General features: G+C 43.9%; 1 protein-coding gene across 4 annotated transcripts in view; it reads left to right on the forward strand.

Annotated features, from left to right (window-relative positions):
- The window catches only part of PELI1 (pellino E3 ubiquitin protein ligase 1), a 170,913-nt gene that overhangs the window by 139,094 nt on the left and 4,329 nt on the right, over window positions 1–27,490 (forward strand). For all 4 annotated transcript variants that reach the window (XM_030196147.1, XM_030196148.1, XM_030196151.1 and 1 more), the window contains exons 3-6: window positions 684–813; window positions 12,156–12,257; window positions 15,627–15,824; window positions 15,920–16,108. In XM_030196147.1, the coding sequence (XP_030052007.1) occupies window positions 684–813; window positions 12,156–12,257; window positions 15,627–15,824; window positions 15,920–16,108 (619 nt within the window). The remainder of the gene's footprint in view (window positions 1–683; window positions 814–12,155; window positions 12,258–15,626; window positions 15,825–15,919; window positions 16,109–27,490) is intronic.

The raw sequence follows: 27,490 nt of genomic DNA on the forward strand, positions 1-27,490 counted from the left end.
GTATCTCATGTGAAAATACAAATCTGCTCTATTCTCAGCAGTGGGGGGGGGGGGTTTGTGTTGGTTGTTTTTAGGAGTAAGTGGTCAGAAAAGGAAAAAGTCAAGACAGATTAAATGGGAAAATTAATGAGAAGCAGATCACAGAGTGTAACAAATAGGACAGGAAAAGATTGCATGTCGGTTTGCAATAAGTTTGTAATTTTTATAACTTGCCTCTTAGTTTTTCCAAATATCATGTCCTGTGTTTTGAATGTACTGAAAAGGTCTCATGGAAAAGTTATTCTGAAATGGTTGACAGTGTGGTCATTCCATTATGTCTGATAGGAGAAATTCTCATTGTGTTTATAACTTTTCTTACAGTTATATGTGTGTTTATTTTTTCTTACAGTTAATAAAGCACTCTCTGATTTCACAGTTCTGAGTACGTCTGAAATGTATATACAGTGCTTTCTGTTTCATGACCTACAGTGTGCAAATTTGCAGTGACAAAACCATTTCTCTACATGCCTGAACTCTCGCACAATAAGAAGTACCATGCACAGTATTTATATGGCATAAGAAAGCATTAGAATGAATGTGGGTTTTTTTGTTTTGTTTTGATTTTACTTTGTCAAAAATAACATGCAGAAATAAGGTAGTTGTGTCAATATCCTGTTTTCACTGCAAGTTCGCTTCCTAAACAGGTACAATGGTTCCTTGCCCAATGGAGACAGAGGGAGAAGGAAAAGCAGATTTGCTTTGTATAAAAGGCTTAAGGCAAATGGGGTGAAGCCAAGCACTGTTCATGTTGCCTGTACCCCGCAAGCAGCAAAGGTAAGGTTGTCCGTTCCTGCAGTGGGTTATGGAAGAGAAAAGTTTGAATGGTTATTGAAATTCTGTTTTCTTTATGACTGACATGTGTAGAAACTTCATAATTGGTATAGTTCAGAAAGCAGGAAAAGTATGTTTCTGGTCCTTTGTCTTGGTGGGCATAGCCAGATAGCAATTTGTGAGTGGGACCATGCATTTATTTTTCTCCAACTCCACTTCCTTATCTGCCCACCCGCCAAACATTAAAATTAATACCTTGGATAGCAGGAATCCCCGTGCCCCACCAGCTGAAGGTCTCCTTCGCTGGAACCCCTGTGCCATTTGAAAACTGATAGTGGCCATGCTCCCAGCCACTGAAACCAGCGTTCCTGTCCCATTCTCCCCACCCCCCATCACTTCCAGCACCACTACCACTTTTTGGACTGTCCAAACTAAAAAGTGTTTTGCAGATAAATTGCATGTGTTTGGATTGATGCTTTAAGTAGGCATAGTAGTCCTGGAGAAAACAGATTTCTTTACAGGTTGTATACATTTTATGAGGTTAATATCAGAAAGATCTGAATGGAACAAATTTGTCTTTTTCTTAATTAAATTGAAATCTTCTGCTTGAACAGATGATAAAGCTGAGAAAATGTTTGTGAGGTCCAGTATAATGAGAATTACGAGTTTGTACCACAGTACCTTTGTTTCACTGAAACCAGTCTCTTTCTTGTGCAATAAAAAAGGAGATAGATTGAAAATTGAATTGTTTCTTGATACACAATGATGTACAAAGTAAGAACAATGAGACTAATTCAGAATCAGTATGTGGAAATAGTAACTGAACGCCTAGATTTCTTAGCACAATTAATCAGCCAATTAGAATCAGAGGCTTGGATAACAGGGTAACCAGAAAACTGCCCTTGCAGAGTAAGACTGCATGACAGAGTTTGGGCGTACTATCCTGTATGAATGTCAAAAGGTTTTGTCATAATTTAGTGGGAACTCATCACACAGCTATCAAAAGAAATTTCAGAGGATTGTGAGAGTGAGAATATGTAATACTGTCTGCTGGATAAGATTCCTAGAGCATTTGTGAACATTTGAAGCTTTATCCATCAAGACAGATCATCTACAAGTAGAAAAGCTGAATACAGTGATTCTTTCCAAGACCACCCCAAGAGCAAACCGGAAAATCATCCACAAAGAACCCCACACAAACAACTAAAAATCTGCAGGCCTCTTACTACAGCTGATGTTGAACATTCATGCATCATTCATCCATTTGAAAACTGAATGTAAATAGTGTTTATGGGAGGATAGCTATGAAGAAACTACTGCCTTCGAACTCGCCAGAGAATGACTCTCAAAACTTCTAGAATAATGTTGTCCAAAGAGATGAATCAAAAATTGAAACTTTTGGTCAGAATAACAGATATTTTGTTTGGTAAAAATAACAAGCACTGGCTTCTGAAGTACCTCCTTCTGTCTGTCAGAGTAGTGGAGATATCTAAGTGTGAATTGCTTTGCTTCATCATCCTCAGGACCTGCACAGCTTGCCATGGTTAACGGAACAATGAAATCTGCTTTATTTCAGAACATTCTAGAGAAGAATGTCAGGCCATCTGTCTTGATTTGAAGCTGAGCCAAATTAGATCAGGGAACCAGACAATGACTCTAAACTTTCTAGTAAATCTACTACAGAATGGCTGAGGAAAAACTTTGGGGTTTTGTATTGATTAGCTGCAAGATGCACTGAAGACTCGTTAAAGCCCTTACCGATTCCCTTAGCGAATCGGTAAGGAAACGGGCATGCATCAAGGAATAGGAATGCAAATGAGCTGCTCGTTGTAGCTCACTTGCATTCTGTATCCTGTTGTTAAACAGTCGGCCAGTCGGTCGGTCGAGCACGCGCAGAGCAGCCAAGCGTTATGCTGGCTGCTCTGCGCATGTCAAGGACATCCGAGATCGCCCCCCCCCCCCGAGATCGCTGCCGCTTCCCCCTCCCCTCTGCATTGAAATGACAGCTTCCCACAGCCCCGGCCTCCCCCCAATCAAAAAAAAGTCCATTTTGGCCATCATCCCCCCCCCCCCCCCCCCCCCCCCCCGGCAATAATAAAAACGTCTTTTTTGGCAGTGCTTCACTCAGCTGAGAGACCTGGAAGTCCCTGAGCCTATCACAATGCGTTTAGCCGAGCTAAACGCGCTGTGATTGGCTCAGAGACTTCCAGGTCTCTCAGCTGAGTAATGCACTGCCAAAAAAGACGTTTTTATTATTGCAAGGGGGGAAGGCGGCCAAAATGGACTTTTTTTTTTTTTTTTTTTTGGTTGGGTGCCCATTTTGGCCGCCTTCCCCCCTTGCAATAATAAAAACGTCTTTTTTGGCAGTGCTTCACTCAGCTGAGAGACCTGGAAGTCTCTGAGCCAATCACAGCACGTTTAGCTCGGCTAAACGCATCGTTATTGGCTCAGGGACTTCCAGGTCTCTCAGCTGAGTGAAGCACTGCCAAAAAAGACTTTTATTATTGCGGGGGGGGGGGGGGGAAGGGGGGAATGACGGCCAAAATAGACGTTTTTATTATTGCACTGACATGCACTTGACTTTTTTCCCCCGATTTTTTTGGTTTTTTTTTTAACTTTTGTAGCAGTTTTTCAATCCCGTGCAGCCTCAACGAGAGGTACAGACCTCTTGTTAGATTTTCCAGCATTAAGGCAATCGGAAAAGGTTAGTGCATCTCATTACAATAGGGTTTCTACACAATTTGCTCATCTGCATTCCGTTTTCGTTAGCTGCTACCGTCGTTGGAAAAAAGTCTTTAGTGCATGCCAGGGTTTACTACTTGCTCGTTAATGGCTCGTTAAGTTTAGTGCATCTGGCCCTAAGTCCCAAGCTAAACCCTATTGAAATGTTATAGCAAAACCTGAAGTGAGCTGTTCATGCAATAAAAGCCCTCAAATGTCACAAAATGGAAACAGGTCTGAATGAAACAAGAATTACCCAAAGGTGACTGAGAGAGACAATCAGCATTATTAAGGGAACATCTAGTTGAAGTTATTTCTGCCCAAGAAGGTACCACCAGTTGCTGAGTGAAGAGTTCAGATACTTTCACACATGTTGCTGAATCAATAATCAAAATATATCCTTTTTGAGTTATTTAGTGGGGGTTATAATTCTGTCAGGGTTTAAAGTAGGATCTAATTATGTTTTTGAGTATAAAATACAGACCATCCTAGGGAGTTCACAAACTGTCTCAGCACTGTAGTGAGCATTTTTTTATTATTATACTAGGAAAAAATGCCCGTTTCTGAGCGCAATGAAACGGGCGCTAGCAAGGGGCCCCCTCCCTCCGTCCCTCCGAGCTACTTGCCTTGTTCGCTGTGGCGTTTCCGTTTCGGCCTTCGTCGAGTGTCATAGCTCCGCTCTCGACGTCATGACGTTTTGACGCGAGGACGGTGCAGACACTCCAGTGCACACCGGATATCTCGGGCGCCTCAACTTCCGTGGAGGCTTCAGAACGTTGGGGTTGCCTTTTATATAGAGAGATAATACAAAAACACATCAATGAATACAAAAATACACAGATCCCCCGTCCCAGCAATACAAAAGCAAACAACATATTGTAATCTTCAGTATGTAGTGAGCATTTTTAATGGGTATTTTTTACTGCATCGAGTAGTTAGGCTCATCAGTATTAAGACAAGGCAATTACCGAGGCACTCTTTTTAGAGACCCTCCAGATGTTGTGACACCTAATGCAGGCGTTCTTCCGAAACATAGACCCGTGTCATCTGTTCATCACAATAAGCCTTTTGGTGCAGCGTTGTATTGTTTTTATATTTCATTTTTTAATGTAATTAAATAACTTACTTAGCTTCTGGCACAGTTTTTCTGATTTGGAAAGGCCAAGGGTCCACCACTACTTCATTGTTTTGTGTTCTTTGTAGTTGTGCCATTTTAGATTTTTATCAATCTTTTAGGCTGTTTTTATGTATTACTGCATTTGAACCCTACATATTGTAGTTCATTACTTCTGTTGTGTATTTGGGGGTCCGTTTATGAAGCAGCGCTATCGGCTGTTCATGTTCTAGTGCCAATGTGGCCCATTTAAACTGAATGGGCCGTATCGGCACTAGCGCTGCTTAGTAAACCGGAGTGTTAAGAATTGTCTGCAGTTTGATTTGGTTTAGTCTTTTTTAAATTTATTTAGTTTACATTTTATATTTTTTAAATATCTTGTTTTACTGTACCTCGCCAGAGCATTTATTGTAAAGGTATAATGGAACGTTACTATTACTAGGGTTCCTGTAGTGTGATTTTTATTCAAGCCAGTTATTCAGACATTTTCTATCATACATCATCCTATCAAGGAGCTCTCTTGATCTTGGACTGTTCAGTAGTTCTGTATGCACACTTGGGGTCGGTGTTCTACTTGACCAGTAGTAATATTGAAAATGCTGGATTAACCAGGTGGGACCACTCTGCCATATAAGAGTGTTTTTTCCTTATATGGCAGACTGGCCCTGCCCTGTGCTTTCCAGGATACACCGTGTGAGACAAGGCACTGCCATTTTGGAGATGATGGCTTTGGAGGCAGGAGCGAGTGGGCATTGCTCCTGCCTCTTTTTAAGGTACAGGGATCTGGAGATCCTCATTGAGGAGTCAGGGATGAGTGTCCCCACTTGAAAGCAGGGACTATTTCTATTTAATTCAGGAAGGGTGGGAGGGGAAGCGTTATTTTTATTAACAAGTAGGAAGTGCGGAGGGGGCTTACTTTGCTGATGGTTTCCCCCTTTTTTTTTTCACCCTACCTATCTGTGTATGTGCCAATCATCATTCATACACTGACAGGTAGGATAACATTTTTCAGTGAGCTGCGGATTATTGCCCTAATTTCAACAGAGCAGTAATTTGCGTGCTCATGAAATGTTGCATCCTGCGACCAACTTTTAGTGAAAAGTTCACGATAGAAGCCGTGTGGTCAGCAGCTCTACCGTGAGGCTTTCTGCATCGACCCCAGTGTGTGCTGATCAGCTATTTGCATTGAATACCTGCTTTCTCTGAGGACAAGCAGGCTACTTGTTCTCACGTGTGGGTCGGTGTCCATGGCAAATTTTTCTACAGCAAAATTTTAAAAGTTTTGCCAGAGCCTTCTAGCACGCACACCGCGCATGCACGAATGACTTCCCGCCGTCGCATGAGCATTCCTGCTCAGTTTTTTCTTGTCCGCGGTGAGGTGAAGAGGTTTTTCCCTGTTCGATTCGCTGGCCTGGGAAAGAGAGTCTTCATGATTTTTTATATTTTCTTTATATCGTTATTCGTTCTTCTTTAAAAAAACAAAAAAAAAACCCGGTATTTTTTTTTTTTTTTTTTTAGTTTTTGGCACTATCTAAGTTTTCTTTTGTTTCGACGCAGCCGGCCTTAGGCCGCACGGTCGGGTTTTTCCCCATTTTGTGCCCTTTACTTTTTTGCCACGATCGTGCCGTTTAATTTCGCTGAAGCCAGTTTTTCTTCCATGTCATTGAAGACACCCAGCGGCTTCAAACGTTGTACTCGGTGCAACCAGACTATCTCGGGTACCAATACCCACGCTTGATGTATCCAGTACCTTGGGCGTAGCCCAGCCGCTTGCAGTCTTTGTCTTCGCATGAAGAAACAGACCCAAGCGTCTTGAGAAGCCCAGCGAGAGAAGCTTTTTGGTGCTTGGTCCGGTCCTTCGACATTGACATAGGTACTGAGGTCGGCGGCATCGACATCGGGAGCAAAGGTAATGACTGCGGAACGACCAACTCGTGCTGGGAGCAGTGAGGAATCGAGTGGGTCTCCACATGTCTCAAGGCCTCCTGTTATGCAGGCCCCCCGGTACCGACCTTCGTCGGACCCGGCCTCAAGGAGACGTGAGAATTCCACGTCTTCCTCATTGGTACCGAGGAGTCTCGATGATGGGCATCGAGCGAAGGTGAAGAAGCACCGTCATCGTTCTCCTTTGACACACAGTGCTGGGAGCTCCGGGGTATCAAGGGATTCGGCACCCGAGAAGCGTCGGCGCCAAAAGGATCGCTGTCCCTCTATTCAGGAGGTGCCAATGCGTTGGTCTAGCAGCCTGGTACTGCTCCCGAACCTCGACAGATTCTGCCACCTGCTCCTTTACTGACCTCGCAGCCTTGTCCGACGGCGGCTCTCGACGAGCGCATCAGAGAGCTTCTGGAAGGGCTGCTGTGCCAGTCTGCTTCGGTGTCGGGGGTGCCTGCGCCTTCTGTACCGTCTGCTGCAGCGGCATCTTGCCCTTTGCCTGTGGTGAGGTCCCTGACCTCAGTGCCGCCTGCGTCATCGGTGTCGGCTGCCACCCAGGTCGACTCCCCTTCGACGTCAGTGGAGGAAGCTTCACCAGAGTCCAGGAGGGCGTCGACTTCTCGGCACCGCCATCGAGGACGTTGTTCCTTGGCGTCGAGGCAGGCTCAGTTTCGGACTGCTCTGAGGGATGTCTTGTCTGATACTGAAGATGAGCGTTCGTGGGAGGAAGAGGAGGATCCCAGGTACTTTTCTTCTGACGAGTCCTACTACTACTACTATTTATCATTTCTATAGCGCTACAAGGCATATGCAGCGCTGTACACAATACACAAAAAGACAGTCCCTGCTCAGCAGACAACCTAGTTAAGACAGGTAAACAGAACAATTAAGGGTAGGGAAATAAATAGGTGAGGTAAAGGACAGGGCACGTGAGTAGTGGTTAGTCCTATGGGATTCCTTCTGAACCTTCCCCTCCACTAGAAAGGAGACTTTCTCCACTGGAGAGTCTATCCTTCACCTCCTTTGTCCGGTAAATGGCTGCGGCTATTCCCTTCCCTATGGAGGTTGAGGATGAGCCCAGGGCTGAGATGCTCGAGGTCCTGGATTATCCTTCTCCACTTAGAAAGGCTGCAAAGGCTCCTTTGCATAATGTACTGAAGGACGTCCTTATGCGAAACTGGTCATTTCTTCTGTCTAATCCCGTGATCCTGAAAAAGACTGAATCCCAATATCGGATCCACGGGGAGCCTGGATTGATGAGGTGACAGCTACCTCACAATTCCATGCTGGTGGACTCTGCTCTCAAAAGAGCCAAGAGTACTAGGGACTATGCCTCAGCGCCCCCAGGCAGAGAATCTAGAACCTTTGACTCTTTTGGGAGGAAGACGTATCAGGCCACTATGATCGCTGCCAAGATCCAGTCATACCAGCTCTTTATGAGCGTCCACTTGCGGGACTCAATACTTCAGCTGTCCAGCTTGGTTGATGCACTCCCTCCGGAGCAGGCCGAGCCTTTTCGCCCGGTGGTCAGGCAGCAGAAGGCGTGTCGAAAATTCCTGGCCAGGGGTACATTCGACATTTTTAATGTAGCATCCAGGATCGCTGCCCAAGGTATAGTGATGTGCAGACTCTCATGGCTGCGTGTCTCTGACCTGGATCAATCGGTCCAGCAGCGGATGACGGATGTTCTTTGCCGGGGAGATAACCTTTTTGGTGAGAAAGTAGAGGATCTAGTTGACCAGCTCAAGAAGCACAATGATGCTATGGATTCTCTCTATCGCTGGGTGTCTTCTGCTACTACCGCCTCATCTAGGAGGTTTTTTGGAGGGAAGAGGAGTGCTCCCTATTCCTAAGCAAGGCGTAGGTACACTCCTGCTTCTCAGCAGCCTGTCCAGGCTCAGTCCCAGCGTGCTCATTCTCGTCAACAGCGTGCGCCTAAGGCCTCTGCTGCTCCCCAGCAAAAGCAAGGGACGGGCTTTTGACTGGCTCCAGTTCAGCATAGCCTCAATAAAAGTGTCTGTGCCGGACGACGTGCCGGTTGGAGGGAGGTTGATATTTTTTCACCAAAGGTGGCCTCTCATAACCTCCGACCGGTGGGTTGTTCAAATAGTCCGGTCAGGATACACCCTCAATCTGGAATCCAAACCTCCAAATTGTCCACTAGGAGCTCATTCTTACAGTTCCCAGCACAAACAGGTACTTGCAGAGGGAACTCTCTGCCCTTCTGAAGGGCCCAAGTGGTTGAACCCGTTCCACCAGGGGAAGAAGGGCTGGGATTCTATTCCAGGTACTTCCTTGTGCAAAAGAAAACGAGGGATGCGTCCCATCCTAGACCTAAGGGCCCTGAACAAATTTCTTGTCTGAGAAAAGTTCAGGATGGTTTCCCTAGGCACTCGTCTTCCCATGATTCAGGAAAACAATTGGCTATGCTCTCTGGACTTAAAGGATGCTTACACACACATCTCGATACTTCCAGCTCACAGGAAGTATCTTTGATTTCGGCTGGGAACACAGCACTTTCAGTACCGTGTACTGCCTTTTGGCCTGGCATCTGGGCCCAGAGTGTTTACCAAATGTCTAGCTGTAGTCACAGCGTCGCTATGCAGAATGGGAGTGCATGTGTTTCCTTATCTCGACGATTAGCTGGTGAAGAGCACCTCAAAGGAGGGTGCTCTGGAGTCCATGCGAATGACTATTCAGGTGCTAGAGCTACTGGGGTTTGTGATAAATTATCCCATCTCACCCCAGTCCAAACATTGGAATTCACTGAAGCCCTGTTGAACACTCAGGCAGCTCAAATTTATCTTCCCGAGACCAGGGCGGACAACCTTATGTCCCTGGTGTCCATGGTTTGAGTGTGTCACCAGTTTACGGCTCGGCAGATGTTGAGACTTCTGGGGCATATGGCCTCCACAGTTCATGTCACGTCCATGGCACATCTACATACGAGATCAGCTCAATGGATCCTAGCTTCCCAGTGGTTTCAAGCTGCGGGGGATCTAGAGGCTGTAATCCAACTGTCCACCGGCTTTCGGAATTCTCTTCACTGGTGGACGATTCAATCCAATTTGACCATGGGACGACCATTCCAAGTTTCTCAGCCACAAAAACTGCTGACAACGGATGCATCTCTCCTGGGGTGAGGAGCTCATGTAGATGGGCTCCACACTCAGGGATCCTGGTCCTTTCATAAAAAAAGGGGTCTGCAGATCAACCTCCTGGAATTAAGAGCAATCTGGAACGTTCTAAAGGCTTTCAGAGATTGGCTGTCCAACCAAGTAATCTTAATTCAGACAGACAATCAGGTTGCCATGTACTACACCAACAAGCAGAGGGGCACTGGATCTCGCCCTCTATGTCGGGAAGCCGTCCAGATGTGGCTTTGGGCTCGCCAGCACGGCATGTTTCTCCATGCCACTTATCTGGCAGGCGTAAACAACAGTCTGGCTGACAGGTTGAGCAGGATAATGCAACCCCACGAGTGGTCACTGAACATGGGCGTAGTCCGCAAGATCTTCCAAGCGTGGGACACCCCCTCGGTGGATCTTTTTGCCACTCAGATCAATCACAAGGTCCCTCAGTTCTGTTCCAGACTTCAGGCCCATGACAAACTAGTGTCAGATGCCTTTCTCCTACATTGGGGGACAGGCCTTCTGTATGCATATCCTCCCATACCTCTAGTAGGGAAGACTTTGCTGAAACTCAAGCAAGACTGCGGAACCATGATCCTGATTGCACCCTTCTGGCCGCGTCAGATCTGGTTCCCTCTTCTTCTGGAGTTGTCCTCCGAAGAACCGTGGAGATTGGACTGTCTTCCAACCCTCATCACTCAGAACGAGGGGTCGCTTCTACATCCCAACCTCCAGTCTCTGGCTCTCACAGCCTGGATGTTGAGAGCTTAGAATTTGCCTCCTTGGGTCTTTCAGAGGGGGTGTCCCGAGTCATGCTTGCTTCCAGAAAAGATTCCACGAAGAAGTGTTACTTTTTCAAATAAAGGAGGTTTGCTGTCTGGTGTGACAGCAAGGCCCTAGATCCTCTTTCTTGTCCTACACAGACCCTGCTTGAATACCTTCTACACTTATCAGAGTCTGGCCTCAAAACCAACTCAGTAAGGGTTCATCTTAGTGCGATTAGTGCCTATCATCGCCATGTAGAGGGTTAGCCTATCTCTGGACAGCCTTTGGAGTTGTTGTTTGTTTATTATTTGCTTTTTTATTAAACTGAGCCGGAACACTCACGCGACAGGCGGGAAGTAGTTCGCGCATGCACATTGCACGTGGTTTGTGCGCTAGAAGGTTCTGTCAAACCTTTTCTAATTTTGCTGTAGAAAAATTTGCCATTTCCTGGGCCACCGTGGACGCCGACCCACATGTGAGAACAATCAGCCTGCTGTCTTCGGAGAATACCTGCTACAGGTATGTATCTTCGCTTTATATGCATTACCGCTAAAAACGTTTTTCTGCTGATAGACATGAGAACTACAGGAGTGACCCAACTTTTTGTGGTTTACTTAACTCGCATAGTTAACAGTGTATTCAGTAAGGAAGTAAAAGAACAAAAAGGAGGATCAGGTGGTTTTGTTGATAATTTTTATTTAATTTTTTTTATTTTTTTGTTACATTTGTACCCCGCGCTTTCCCACTCATGGCAGGCTCAATGCGGCTTACATGGGGCAATGGAGGGTTAAGTGACTTGCCCAGAGTCACAAGGAGCTGCCTTGCCTGAAGTGGGAATCGAACTCAGTTCCTCAGTTCCCCAGGACCAAACTCCACCACCCTAACCACTAGGCCACTCCTCCACTAAAGTTTAATTTTTGTTTTGGTCATATTGCTACTTGTAAGGTAAAATCGATGCACAAATGAAACATTGATGGAAATATTCACAAGAGAGTCCAAGGAGTATGGTAGATAGGCCCTTCCAAAAACCAAGGGAGGCATCAGTTCAACAAGGTGATCTTTATTGAAACAACTCAAAAGATGTCTCCTTTGGTTTTTGGAAGGGCCTATCTGCCCTACTCATTGGACTCTCTCTTGCTGGTGCACATAGGAACTGTGTGTTCCTCCAGTTTATACTCACAAAACATAGTTAATCGTTTTCATAGAAATAAAGGGTAGCAAACAAAAGGAATACAGGCGGATGCTTTTTATTTTTTTATAGAACTTAAGGCGTATCTTGACAGTTCTGCTTGGACCTAAGGAGGGGCGTGTAATACCTAAATGCCAGTTAGAGTTTGGTTTCAAGTAGTTCACAGGCCACATAATTCTAAGCAGACAAGCTATGCAGACTTTTAGCATTCGATCCATAAAAGTGGCATCACTGAAAACCCACATATAACTTGAAATCTCATCTACTTAGTTATACCTGTTACTTGCGCATTTATACTTTAGTGTAAGTTATCTGTTCACACCATCCCAAATCACACCTTTTTTCTTTTTTTTATGGATAACATTGGCTGTTTAGCAAATTTGTTTGCATTATGGGCATAAGTAAAGGCAGGTAAAATGGAAGAGCCGTTTAAAAAAAAAAAAAAGGAGAAAACATCCCCTAACTGGATTGGATTTTTATTTTTCTGCAGGCAATAAGCAACAAGGACCAACACAGCATATCCTATACCCTTTCTCGAGTCCAAACAGTGGTTGTGGAATATACACATGACAACAACACAGATATGTTCCAGGTGAGAAATATTTGATTGTTTAGTTAAAGCTGCAGCATTCGCACCTTGTGTGAATATAGCTGAATCTAAGAAAGCTTTATCTAAGCTACATTTTTCAGAAGTGTTTTCAAGCAATTGGTTCCACCTCTTGCTCTATACCAGCCACTTTCCTCCAAGAAATTGTCCAGAGGAGCCACTGGACCCTTGGTTTCTGCTGAACTTCTCTGATCTGCCCTTCCCTACTGTGCATTACAGACTGACAGTGCCTATTCACTGATGGTCCAGAACACATTTTTCAGAGTTTTCCAGGGAACTATCCTGAAAATGCCACACAGCATGTCTTGGGTTGTGTTTGCCAAGAGCGGTGGATGTTATTTTCACTGACTTCTGCAGCTAAATTTTCCTTTTTTTTTTCTTCAGTTTTGCTGTTTTTCTTTTCTGGGTAAAAGCATGCCCTAGTGTGTTTTGTTTTCTTTCTATGTTGGGTTTTTCAACATTTCAGTGTCGCTTGCAGCTCTGATCATTCATAGGTATTCCCTTTATGAACCTGAGAAGATAGGAATTCCTCTTCAGGGCTTACCTGAACATCCCTGAAATCCCTTTCTGCATGTTGTTCAAGTAGTCTCCATCTGACATGGTAACACAATAGCATAATAATTGATGGCAGAAAGACTATGCGGCTTATCCGTTCTGCCCACTTATTCTGTCCACACTGCTAAGGATACATCCCAGCTGCCAGCCATATTATAACCACTCTAAGATTGCTCCATCTTCAAGACTGTTGTTCTTGACTTACTTCTTTGTACAGTACTATTTTATAGTGCTGTACAAAAGAGTGTATTTTGGGTAGAATGCAAGATCTCCATTTAATTCCTGCCAAAGCTCACCTTTTCCCTGCTTTAGCCATAAAGATCTGTAAGAATTTAAATAGCCAGCAGTACTATTATGTCCATTGCCCAGACATCAGGCTTTATGTTTCCTCCTTAACCTGCCAGACTGACCTGGCTATGTGAGTGCCTGTATTTCCACTAGGTCTCTTGGTTATTAAAGAACTTGCAGCCTGTCTGACACACCCAGCTGCTGGCTTTGTTACCGTCACAGCCCAATTTAAATAGCTAATGTTCCTTATTGTCCATGCGAAACTGGTCCAGATGAGTGGGTTCTGCCCGCCCCACCAGCAGATGGAGCCAGAAAACTTGCCATAAACTTTGTTTTGTTTAAATCTTTTTGTTAAGAATTTTCCAACATGAAACAGTTATTGTGATACAAATATTACCAAACCAGCTGTCACATATGACCATAACTCCCCCCCCCCCCCCCCCCCCCCCCCCCTCATCCTACCCAATCCCCTTTACAAAACCTAATTCTGGAAGGTGAAACTGCATTCATTTCTTTCAAAGAAAAACAAAAAAACACAGGCATAAATTTTCATTTTGAAATTCAGAATTGAAGAGTGAACATTATTCATATAGAGAGAGTGGATGCCTGTAATATTTGAAAGATTTTGTGGGGTCGTTATTTTTATAATTGGTACTTTAACTGGACAGGGGTTCTGTACTTAAAAAATCTTGGTGAAAGACTGGCATGTGATTGATGGGTTACATTATTTTTTTTTTATTTTTTTTTTATTATTTATTTATAATTTCAAAACAATAATATACAAGATATCCTTGTGTAGGTAATACAGGGAAAAGAAATAAATCATATAACATCTGATAGATGATAACTAAAAAGATAAGTTATCCCTTTCTTAGACCACCACTTTAAGAAAAGGAGGGTCAAATATAATTGAGGAGATATTTAAATCATTCATATATAAGGAAAATTAGGCATGCGGTTACATTAAACTTTTATATTTAAACCCTTTTCTTGGAAAGTCATTTTGCTAATTTCTTTAGTTCAACAAAACTAGTCAATTGTTCCGGTTCGAAAAAGGTATACTTATTATCCTGATATTTTATAAGGCATTTACAAGGATAAGCTAGTAAAAAACTAGCTCCCAATTTTTTAACTTCCTCTCTCAATAGCAAAAACTTTCGTCTCTTTTCTTGAGTAGATTTTATGACATCCGGAAAAATCCATATTCGAGCACCATAGAATAATTTTTGAGAATTCTTAAAGAATAATTTCATGATAGAGTTAACATCGGGTTCAAAAATGAATGACACCAATAGGGTGGCACGAGATCGAATCTCAGTCAATGAGTTTTCAAGAAATGCAGTCAAGTCCTGTAACCCTAAAGGTTGTAAATCCTGTTGAGCATTTGTTCTTCTTTGTTCCTCCTTTTTCCGTGGAATTGGGAGGTAATAAATTTTATTTATCGGAGGAATACAGTCAGAAGAGTAACCGAGGACTTCACTTAGGTATTTTTTAAATAGTTCCATTGGGCCCAACTCTGTCATGATTGGAAAGTTTAAGATCCTTAAATTGAGACGTCTGTTAAAATTTTCAATTTGATCTAACTTATTATGTATATTAAGTTTATCCTTAATCAAACTTTCTGTTGTATTCTTTAATGTGGTAATTTCCTGTTGAAACAAGGTCTTTTGGTTATCAGAGTCTATTTTAAATTTTTCAAAAGATTCATATAAAGCATCTACCTTAGTCACTAAAAAGGCTGTGTCCAAGGCAGCTTTCAAAGTTGTTTTTTGTAGACTCTGCAGCGTTGCCCAAATGCCTTCCAAGGTAACCTCCACGCGGGCTCCTGGCTCCAGTAAAATTTCACCTGCTTTTCCGGGGGAGGCTCCGACCGCAAAACCTTGCCCGACGCCAACTTCGGACGCCTCCAAAGGTTCCGCCTCCCGACGGAGTTCAGCAGGGCATGGAGGCGGGTTTAGTTCGGGCGAGGAGAGCGTTGTATCTGGCCCCAGGGAAGCCGCCGCTTCTCCGACGTCCTCCACAGCAGGGCTCCTCGCCCCATTACTCCGTGGTGTGCTCGTCGTAAACCCGTTAAGGGTCCGCTGGACCATAGGGGAGGCTCTCGGTGCAGTCGGTAAGCCCCTGACCAACCCCTTCCTTTTTGTATGAGGCATAGCTGGGTTTTTGAAGATAATTCAGAAGTATAGGAACCTAGGTCTGCAGAGCCTCGGCGAGCGTCAACGAGCTGCATCCGCCATCTTGCTTGACCCTGGCCCCCAAGTACATTATTTTTAACTTTTCATTATGTAACCTAGTGTTTTGTAAATCTGCTAGTAATACAATTAACAAAATGTGTTCACCACAGAAGGTTCACTAAAAGAATGCAATGTCAGTCACATTAAATTTCAAATATTAATGCATTTGCCATTTATGGTTCACAGTATCATTTCATAAATAAGGACATGTTGTTCAAGTAGGAAAATGTTTTGTGCAGGATCTACCATGGACAATCTGTTCCTTTTGTTTTTCCAGATTGGTCGTTCCACAGAAAGCCCTATTGACTTTGTGGTAACAGACACAGTTCCTGGAAGCCAGAGCAATTCTGATACCCAGTCTGTACAGAGCACTATCTCCAGATTTGCCTGCAGGATCATATGTGAAAGAAATCCTCCTTTCACAGCAAAGATCTACGCTGCAGGGTTTGATTCATCTAAAAACATCTTTCTTGGGGTAAATGACGCTTTCTCCTTTTCCTGTTTGCAACAGACCTGTCTTGTCATTAAATGATGAATGGCAGTTGTAATTATTCTTGTCATTCCTTGTAGGAGAAGGCTGCCAAATGGAAGACATTAGATGGGCAGATGGATGGGTTAACCACAAATGGGGTTCTGGTTATGCATCCACGCAGTGGGTTTGCTGAAGACTCCAGGCCAGGGGTGTGGAGAGAGATATCAGTCTGCGGAAATGTGTTCAGTTTGCGGGAAACCAGATCAGCTCAACAGAGAGGAAAAATGGTTAGTAGAGAGAGCATGTGTGTCATGAAGATACTGTCGTAAAACAATTTAATATAAAAAGAATTTTAGAATAGTCCACTGTGACCATAAAGTGTCTCTGTCTAACTTTGGCATCATAGGTCCTTCCTTTCTTGTGTGTAAAAATAAGGTATATGCCGTAAAGTATTATAACATGTTTCTGAATTCCAAAAATCACTTTCCCTGGGAATAATTGGTTTTGGAAATAATTTCCTCAAAATTTTTGAATATTGAAAATAGGGCTGCACATTAATCACAGTTTAACTCTGTGATTAATGCATTAATTATTAATTATGATAGAGGGTGACTGAATTTTAGTTTCGCATTCAGCACCAAAGCTGACCCAAAGTCTGGATTTGGATTTCAGCCAAAAAACCAAAACTCGTTGCCTCCACTCTTCACTCTCCGCCACCCCCACCATAAGAGGGAAGATACTCCCAGACCGGCCAGTCATCTGACCCCAACCCCTTGCCTTCCCCAGGCCTTCCTTTGCTTTAAGTAGTGTGGAGGTTTAGTAGCTGGTTCTGGGTAGGAGCATTCCCTAGTCTTGCCCCCACAGTTTCCTCAGCCAAAACAGCTGCTGGGACTTCCTGCAGCAGTCTCGCTGGGTGAGGTCCCAGTGGCCATTTTGGGATGGAAGCGTCATAGGCAGGAGCAGCTGAAAATTGTTCCTACTTATGCTGCTGCCAGGACCTCCCGTGGCAGTCTTGGCAGCCATTTTGGCTGGGGAACCTGCGGTATCAAGAGTGACTAGGGATTGCTTTTGCCCAGAAGAAACCACTAGATCACCTAAAGCAAAAGTAGGCCCAGGGAAGGGCCCTTGGGTGGTTGGAAGGGTTGGGTGGGCAGCTGGTCTGGGAGGACCCACAAGACACCGTTTTTGGTTCGAGTTCCAGCTGAAACTGAATGACAAATTTTGGCTATGGAGTTGATTTTGGCCAGAACTAAAACCACCAATTTGTTCAGTGTCTAAATCACGATTTAAAAAATGAATCACATTACAGCATCTCCTGTATCCTCCAAACATTTCTTCTCTCTTCCATCCTCAACCCCTGTCCTTGGCATGGTCCAGTATCTCCCCTCCCCCAACCTCTTCACGCTGGTCTTCCTTAAAGGTGGTCTTATGTTGGGCAGCGGTAGCATTGCATATATGCTTCCTGCAGCCTAGTCTTAAGCTTTCTCTTTGACCCATCCCACCCATGCAGAAACAGGAAATTATGTCAGAAGAGACAGGACAGGCCAGAGAGAAAGTTTTGGAGCAGGAAGCATATAGAAAACCAACTTTAAGGTAGACCAGCAGAGGGGTGAGGTGGGGTGGGGGAGAGGAGGGAATGCTGAATCCTGGGTAGAGGAGGGGCGTGAGCTGCAGACTCATGAGCAGAACTGGAGGGGCCACCGGTGGAAGCTATGGCCAAGGCAGTGAGTTTCAGCAACCATGGGAAGAGCTTGGTACTTCTCACCATCAAGTTTGTGTCACTGTTCCTGGGAGTGGAATGGATGGAGGGAGAGGTGTTGGTCAATGGGACAAGAGGGTGAAAGAGGTAATGGATCCCAGGAAAGAAAGGGAGATAGTGGGACCTAGGGGAAGAGGAGAGGGAAGGCAGGCAGGAAGAGAAAAGGGAGAGATGTCAGATCTGGGGGTGGGAGGGAGGAAGATTGTCAGTCCTTTAGGGAAGGGAAGGGAGATGGGCTTTGATATACTGCCTTTCTGTGGTTACAGTCAAAGTGGTTTACATATTTATATACAGGTACTTATTTTGTACCTGGGGCAGGGGAGGGTTAAATGACTTGCCCAGTCACAAGGAGCTGCAGTGGGAAATAAAATACCTTTCATTGTGTGATTAAATTTTTAATCAAAATGCAGCCTTAATTGAAAACTATTCAGTGTAACCCCAACTTTATAAAAACGTGGCCCTGAGAACCTGTAAGAAGAAGATTTGTTCTTGGAGTTTTTTTCACACAGTACAATTGGGCTTGATGTCTTGTTTAATGCAGTGGTTCTCAACCCTGTCCTCGGAATACACCTAGCCACTCTGATTTTCAGGATGTCCACAATGAATATGCCGTGGATAGATTTGCTTACATTTCTTTATTATATGTAAATGTAATTTGTTCATATTCATTGTGGATATCCTAAAAAACAGAATGGCTGGGAGCACTGGGTTGAGAACACCTGGTTTTAAGGGGTATGTGTTCTTAAATACTTCACCTGTATTGTGCGTTTTCTTATCTGTTTCATCCCTTTCCTTTTACACATCCAACAGTCAAAACTAGGGCTGTGATTCAGTGCTATAAGCCTTCACTCACAACTAGCTGGGCTTTTTTTTCTTCATTATTTCATAATCCTCTATCTATTTGCTCAGCCTTGTCATTGCAGTGACCATCTTTAGTCTCCTTCTAGAACCTTGCAATTTATGGGCCACAGATTCCCTACTCCCACAGAGGCTGTGACTGCTGCTTCTTTAGCTTTCCCAACTGACTTGGGCAGCAAGAAAGGAGACCTAGAAATCAAGGACAAGGCCTCTATAGGGTGCTGTTGCTGAGCTACCGAGTGGGGCCAGACCTCTGTCTAGTGTTTTGTTGTTTAAAAAAAAAACCACAGTTTGTGTATGGATATATTCTCAATTCTAGCTTAATCTTTAGCTTTCAAGTAGCAGGAGCAATGTGTACACTGAATCTCTGCCTTGTGTAGGTGGATGCATGCTGAGTTTAGACTTCAGAGAGGGGCTGGTGAGAATAGCTCAAAGTACAAATCAGCGCTGTTGTGTTTTGTAATATGGTTTGTTTGTAGTAGTGATGTACATTAGGAGGGAGGAAGAATTACCTTTTAGGTGTGCTACAGGTCCTTCACTTTCCCAGTGAAAGTGAGGGCTTTAAGCAATATTATTGACTTCTGATTTATGTATTGTATTTTTGATGTTCATTTGTTTTGTTGTATCTTGTTCTATTTTTCTTAAATTGTAAACTGTTTGGATGCCGTTTTTGGAGAGGAGAGTAATTTAAGCCAAAAGTAGAAGGAGATATATGTTAACCAATCCCGTTCAGAAAAAAAAAAAACAGTGGAGGTGACCAAAAAGGAGATGATCTCAGTCACAACAAAAGGTGCCACCAAATCTCTATTCAATCTTCAGTAGACTTGACATGAATTGTGTTTCAGCCAAACAAGGCCTGCATCAGGAGCCTGAAGAATTGCAAAGAAAGAAATACTCATTGTGTCCTGTTTGTCATAAAAACCAGTCTTGCAACTAAACTCAGGCTTGGAAAGCACAGGAAGAGAAGCCAAATGTCTCTGACTGCACTAACGCCGTTCATGGCTTCCTGTGCATGATGCTGTGGAGCTAGTTCTTGGCATATAGTACAGCGCCATTCCCTGTCCAGCTTGCAGGAATGTTTACACATGTTTGCTAGTGAAAGTGAGTGTTCATGTGGTGCAAGCAGGCTAAATACTGTGAACAGAACATCATTTCTTGCTGTTAAATATTAGCCCTTGGACATCTAGTTGGGTTAGAAATATAGAGTTTGGAATATAATATATTAAGGACATGTTTACTAAAGTGTGCTGAGTAGCTAGTGTGGGATTGAACAAGTGCTAATAGTTATCGCTGGCCTGCACTAAAAACAGCAAAACTAATGGGGAAGAGAATCAAAAAAGTGTCAAACCATACAAACGAAAAGATCCTTTGTACTCTAAACTGTAAGCAATAGGAAAAAATTTCAAAGACCAGTGAAAATGCAGTAATTAGTGCATGATGTCACTTGTGCAGTTCAGTTGCATTTACTGCCTTCCCAAGAAGAGGCATTAAAATGCATCCACACTAATTGCTGATAGTCTTAATGTGATAAAGAACTTTTCATTGCAGTAACTTCAGAGGACATGGGCGTGCCCCAGCAGTTACTACATAGCCTTGGCCCTTACCTTGCATTAATATTTGCTATTAAAGTGCACTAAGTGAAAAAAAACTTACAGCATGTTAAGTAAACATGTGCACAAATGTACTCTTAATAGTCATTTAACTGTTTGTTTAAATTTTTCCAACACTGCTGCAGGGAACTTGGGACCTAATTTTGTTACCCCTTGCCTGACATCTGGTTCCCTCTTGTAGTGTGTTGTGCAGCTCCAGACAGTTAGCCCTTGGAGTACATAGGCATATCAGGCAATCTCACCCTCCCCGTTATATAAGAATATAAGAACATAAGAACAGCCATATTGGGTCAGACCAATGGTCCATCTAGCCCAGTATCGTGCTTCCAGCAGTGGTCAAACCAGGTCGCAGGTACCTGCAGAAACAGCCATATGCACAGACAGCTCTTCCTGTACTTAACATTTACAAAGTTAACTGTTTAAACTACTGAGATTGCTAGCATATCTTTTATTCTTTATATATTTTGCTTGCATCTTGACTTGGCTCCACACAGCACTTGTATTAACTAGTTCCTTTATTCATTTCTGGGTTTGAGATTGATGCTGCAGTCCCAACAAGTTCATTAAAAACTTTGGGGGCTGGAAGGACAAAACACTTACCAAATTCATTTTATTGAAGTCAGTATTGTTCATGCCTTTCTTGACGTTATTTTAGAATATAAAAGTCTATACAGTATTGTGCTGTCATAGCACTTATTGCAGTGCATTTTCCTTTTGTTGTATTTGTACGTGGGAGAAGCAGAAATGCCCTGCAGGAGAAAACTATTTTTATTTAAATATAACTTCAAGAACCAACATCCGTTTTGAAAATGGATGAAAGCTTGATAGAGGTACAGAACTGAACTGAAAACTGCATAAATTGTGTGTGCTCAGGGGAGGTGATGGGCAGGAAATAATTGAAGTTAAATCATGTGGTTATGCTTACAGGATCTACATAGAAATACATATTGCAAGGACGTTAACTGCATTGTTTTCCATTGTACTTATAAATATGAAGTTGCTTGCTCATGGGATTGGCTTGATGGCATCGCAACAGTACTGCTGATGCTGGGCTATATCCCCTTCAGTTTACTGTATTCATTTGATATATTGCCTTTTACAATGGTCCCTTTTTACTCAGAGCTGACCCTTGTTTGCTCTTGAGCTGTTTCCTGACATCAGATATTTTTCCTTTGTTTAAAGGACTTGACTGATGGCAGTTCACTGCCTGTGGTGGTAGCATCAAAGGAGTGCCATCAAAGGGTCATACTACTTTGTGGTATCATGGATAGATAAATAAGTACTTAGATTTTTTTTTTACATTTTTGATTGGTGAGGTGGGTTTAATTTATTAATTTTATTTTTTATATGTAGGGGTCAGGCCATTGTGATTGTGATGGGGAGATATGGAGTAAATAAAAGTGTGGTAATCCAGCAGGGCCCTTTTATACCAGTATCAGTTGGTATCTTCTAGACCACAGGCTGCTGGATTATTGAACAAAACAGAATAAACAGGGGCTGAATTATAAAAACTCTTTATTCTTTGTTAATATAAACTTTAAAACAGGAATTGCAGTTACAAGAGACCAGTTTCCAGTGCTTTCTTCATACTATGATCTTCTTGTCCCTAGCCTGACATATTTGGGGAGTTCCACCTGCATCAGGGGCTCACTTCAGAAAGCATTGTACAGATTTACTGGTCATCTGGTCACTCAAGGAACTGCACACAAATAAGCCAAAGGATATATCTCAAAACATCATGGAAAAAGAAGTCCAAAACCACTCCTCTACACACATCAACCAACCATAACACTTGCAGCACCGATACAACTGTTCTGTCTCAGTTCCATTAGTCCGTGTTTCAAAAATATTGAGCGTCCTCTTTTACTCCACTCTCTTTAATTCTGCTGTAGTAAAACGCTCTTTTTACAAACTTCACATTATCTGCTCCATAAGGACCCTTTTATACCCCCTACCTTAAACATCCTTGTATACTGTTTAATAATTAGTCAGCTTGATTACTGCAATGCTTTATACAAAGGACTCCACATCAAAGAACTCCGGCACTTGCAATTAATCCAAAACACAGCCAATAAACTAATTACTGGTTACAAAATTTTGATCATGTCACCCCATTATTAAAAGCTGCATACTGGCTCCCATTGACCCATTGCATTAAATTGCTGCTTTTGTTGTACAAAATCCATGCTGCAGGTGAAACAGCGTACCTATCTCGTCTTTCAACCCCCTTACTGCCCCTCATGCACACTTAAGTCCTCCTAAGAAAACCGGCTTGTAGTCCCTACGTTTTGAGAAATTAGATATGACACACATTTTCTCAGTCCAAGGACCTGAGCTTTGGAACAAACTTTAAGTCCACCTTCGTCTCTCATCTTCCCTGCAGAAATTTAAAACCTACCTTAAGACCTTCTTATTTGCAGATGCCTTTGACAAATCTTTCCACTTTGCTTGTTTGAGGGCAGTGGCCACTGACCTGAATTACACAATCCCCTCCCCCCCACCCTACTTGTGTTTCCCGCCCATCTAACTATTGAACATTGTATTTCATTCCCTCCTCAGTCTGTTGCTCTGTTTCTCACTCTCCCTGTTTACTCCTCACCTGTAAGCCACCTAGATATTACTTTGACAGGTGGGATATAAGCCTTTAATAAACTTGGAAACTCCTAAAAATTATTCATGGTCACTCCAAAGCTAGAAACTCCTCAATCACCACATCAAACAAGCTTTCTGACTTTGGAGTCTTTGGACATCTTTCCAATTCTTGTTTTTAACTTTATATTAATGAAGAATAAACAGTACTAAATGTGTTTTGTATTAGAGTGGTTATCCAATCAGGAGCATGTTTTTTTTCTCAGGAATGTCCTCTAGGATTTGAAACTTTTTCTAGTCCCACTTGAATGAACAGGATGGGAGGAATAGGTCTGTGGTTACTAGAATGTAGCCATTCTTGAATAGCTATTCTGCTGATATACTGTATTGTACACCCACAAATGTAGATTTTTTTTTTTAACCTCCAATATTCTATAGACCAGAGCTCAACAAATCCCAGGCACCAGGTCACCCTGAAGACTAAAAATTGTACCCTGGTGTCTGGACTTCTATGCCTTTGTGCAGTTTTGTTTCTCCACCACCACCACAAAAACAGGTTTTCCTTTGCACAGTACAACTCTGTCCCAGTTTGAGTCACATGATACAGGAAATCTGAAGCTGGTCATGTGGTCCCAAATCTTATGAGACTTGAGGCAGTGAGAGATTTGAGACCACACAACCAGGTTCACAGTTCTGCAGCACACCAACCAAACTTCAGCTAGGTAACGCTGTACAAAGGAAGGTCTGCTTTGGTGGCAACAAAGCAAGAGCAGGACAGCATTAAGACAAGGGGCAGCCAGGAGTAAAAATGCTGCTGCCGAAGAGGAAGAAAACAAACTGCAGGGCCTCTGGCCTGCTGTAGGGCTCAAGTCCTTGCTGTGTTTGTCTCCCCTATTTTGGCACAGACTTAATGCAGAAAGTTGATGTTGAAGGAAGGTGGGGGGTGGAAATTTGTATTTATTACTTTGCTGGGCCATGCTACGCCATGGGGATCATTAAGGCTGATTGGTAAGGCAAAGTAAGTTGATCCAGTATGGAAAAATCCCCTGGTCTGGTGCTCTGGGTCAAATCCACCCCTGATTGGGACAGCAGAGGAGAGAGGATATTTTTTTTTCTCCCTTTTCTTTTTTTCATTTTTCATGCCGTCTCTTTGAAGGAGGACAGGAAAAGGTAGTGAATAGAAAAGGGAATCATTAGAAGGAAAAATAGAAAAATCTGAAGATAGTGAAACTGGGAAAAAGAAAATAAACTGTAAAAAGTGGGGAAAAGAATCAGATGGCAGATAAAAGAAATAAGAGAAGTAAGCCCTGCTCCTTTTGGAATCTGCCCACTTTGGAGAGGGAGCGAAAGGGGGGACTAGGAAAGATGTAACTATGGGACCTTACTTACAAGACAGAGGAAATAAGAGGAATAAACAGGAGATTGAGAAGGGAGGGTGGGGGGTGAGGAAAAGGAGACGACTGAGGGTGGACAGGGTGGGATGGATAAAAGAAATTGGAAGGATAAGAGAGAGGGGAGTGACAAGGACAGGCAGGATGGTGAGGGTGATAAAAGTGGAGACTGGTAGAGATGCTGCGCTCTAGCTGATAACTGACCCAAAAGAAATAAATCATCTCTGGCACAGCTATTGGGAGGTGCTGGCAGGCTGCTGATAGCACACTTGAGAAAGGGGACTGCTAGCTTCTGCCAGCACTGTGCAGCAGTCAATAATGACCCGATGATCAAAGGTAAATGTGGGCTCTAGAAGCCACTAGTGCCCGTGTTTACCCTCGCACCCATGATCATCAGGCAAACAGCAGTGGTGAGAGGCAGTAGCGCAGAGCTTATTTAAATTAGATTTAAATGAGCTCTGCTTGTATTCCGCCCCTATGATCAGAGAACAGCGCTCTGATCTTAGGGGCAGAATAGCGTGCCTTAACCCTACGCCAGCTCACAGGGCAGGGCACTGCCATTTTGAAGGCAGTGCTGGAAGAGGAGGGAGTACTATTCTCTCCTCCAATGCGGAGATACGGGGGGGGGGGGGTGTGGGTTGGCTGCTAGACCACTAGGGTAGGTGGGAAGGTTAGATTGGCAGCCCACTTGGGCATAGGCACCCCGTATAAGAGGCTTGGGGAGGCTAAGCCTCCCCAGCCCGCCACTGCCCTGCCCCGCACCTTTAAATATTATAGTTTTGCTGGAGTCGCGGGCAGCCGGCATTGAAGACATCTGCAGGCTTACGCCGGTTCCAGCAGCCTTCCCTTCCCTCGTTGCAAGTCGGATGATGGCTCCGCCCTCGTAGAAACAGGAAATACGTCAGAAGAGGGCGGAGCCATCATCCGACTTGCAATGAGGGAAGGGAAGGCTGCTGGAACCGGCGTAAGGCTGCCGATGTCTTCAATGCCGGCTGCCCGCGACTCCAGCAAAACTATAATATTTAAAGGTACGGCGGGGGGGGGGGCAGGAAGGAAACAGGGCAGACGGGAGAGGAGAGGAGGGTTGCTGCACATGGTGGAAGAAGGGAGAGGAGGGTTGCTGGATGGAGGGAAGGGGAGAGGAGGGTTGCTGGACATGGTGGAAGAAGGGGAGAGGAGGGTTGCTGGATGGAGGGAAGGGGAGAGGAGGGTTGCTGGACATGGTGGAAGAAGGGGAGAGGAGGGTTGCTGGATGGAGGGAAGGGGAGAGGAGGGTTGCTGGACATGGTGGAAGAAGGGGAGAGGAGGGTTGCTGGATATGGTGGAAGAAGGGGAGAGGAGGGTTGCTGGACATGGTGGAAGAAGGGGAGAGGAGAGGGCAGGGGAGAGGAGAGGAGAGTTGCTGGACATGGGTGGATGGAGGGGAGGGTAGGGGGAGAGGAGGGTTGCTGGACATGGAGGGGGGAGGGAGGAGTGAGGAAGGAGATGAGATAACAGAAAAGGAAGAGAGTAGAAAAACTGCACATGGATGAAGAAAATAGGCAAAAGCTGGATCCACTGGACAGTCAAGTTTGCGGAGGACCCAGCTTTTACTTACGGATGTAGGACAAGAAATGAAGAAGAAAGACGGAAAGTAAACAAATAAATGGAAAGGAAGCCCTGGAAACGGAGTTAAGAGGACAGATAGCAGCAGAATCGGATACTGGGCCAGCACAATCAGAAAAACAAAGTCACCAGACAAAGGTAGAAAAGATCATTTTATTTTCATTATAGTGTTTGGAATATGTCCACTTTGAGAATTAGGTGTTCAACATTAAAAGTTTATTTACTTATTTATGACATTTTATCCCACATTAAACATGAATTAGGATGTTTTCATGGCTCTACATGAGAATTGTGATATTATGATCCCTTGTTTCAATATTGTTGACGGTCTGCATTTTCCGTATGGGTGGTATATTGGTGTATTAGGTTCTGCCCAGTGTAATATTTATGGTACAGTAAGGTTCAGAGTGTGTTTTTGCACAAAGTTGTGCATAGTGTTTTGCAGTTGAGCGATTGTGGTTAGTATATGCTTTGAGCAACCACTTTATTCTTTGACATATGATACATAGCTAATATCTAAATTTAATAAAAGGTATTAATTGTGACATTTATTTTTTTTCTGTGTGTGATCAGACAATTATGGATTTAAGCTCCACCCCTGGCCCCACCCCTAACCCCGCCCCCTTTGGCCTCCCCAAACAGTTGGGCCACCGACCGCCTATGCACTTGGGCCACCGGGAATGTTTTTTGAACGGGAGAGGGTTAGGGGGGCTTGAGATCCACCGGACCTCCAGCCATCCATGTCGCTATCCCTGGGGGGGGGGCTTGGGGGACCACTAGGGCCTTGATTTTGGAGAGGGTCCAGGGGTCCCATGGACCTCCAGCTCATGTTTGACAGGTCCAAGCTTTTGACTCCCTGAACCTGTCAAACAAGTGCGGGAGGACTGTGCCTGATCACATGTTCAGGCACAATCCTCCCACACAGTACCCCTATGATCAGAGCTAATAGCATGCTATTAGCTCTGATCCTAGTGGCATTAATGCCTTCGCTGTTCCAGCACTAATTTTAGAGTGCTGTTTGGTGTTTCATCTGGTCTTTTAGGCACTTCTGATTTTGTGATCCATAAAGTGCTGATCAACCAGCTACAGCTGTTGGATGTAGAAGGAACCATGTCATAGTGGTTTGTTTCTTACTTAGGAAATCTGTTCCAGAGCATTAGGATGAATGGGGATGTTTAAGCATCTTAGGAAATGGACATGGGGAGTTCCTTGAAGATTGTTTTCAACCAGTTGGTGAGATCATTAGATGGTGAAGACTTCACTTTCAAACATACCTTGACAAATTCTCTTTGGATTTAGGTCTCAACTGCTGGCTTCTTTCTCAACTCCCCTCTCACCGCTATTTTCTCCTCTGAAGTGAGAAGGCAGGGGTAGGAGGAAGATACTTTCCATGTCTGCTGCAGCTCATTTAGGACCTGATTTACTAAGGCTGTTTTCTCATTCCTTGTCCAAGTTGAAAAGAAACTTAGTAAATCTGGCCCTTAATGCACCACTGAATGCCATTGGCAGAAACACACAGCCAGCAGTCCCCCTTCCCCACTCGGTCTCTTGCTCGTTCTCTGCCCTGTCATTACCCATTCTTGCTCATTCTCCTCCTGCCCTGTAGTCACCCAGTTTCTCTCTATTTCCTTCCTCCCTTACATAGGCCATCCCCAGCTACCCTCACCAACTAACATGCCAGACAATACATCCTTGACATCCTACAAGTCAGCCTCCCTCTAACCACCCTACCCGCCCCCCCCCCCCCCCCAGCCTGCTAATATAGTGAAGCTCGTGTAAATGAGGTCATTTTTGTATTCCTCCCCAATGCTCAGAAAAGAGAGCCCAAAACAAAACTGCTTAACGCTGCAAAAAAAT

Source organism: Microcaecilia unicolor, chromosome 3 (assembly GCF_901765095.1).
Source record: "Microcaecilia unicolor chromosome 3, aMicUni1.1, whole genome shotgun sequence".
Classification (NCBI taxonomy): domain Eukaryota; kingdom Metazoa; phylum Chordata; class Amphibia; order Gymnophiona; family Siphonopidae; genus Microcaecilia; species Microcaecilia unicolor.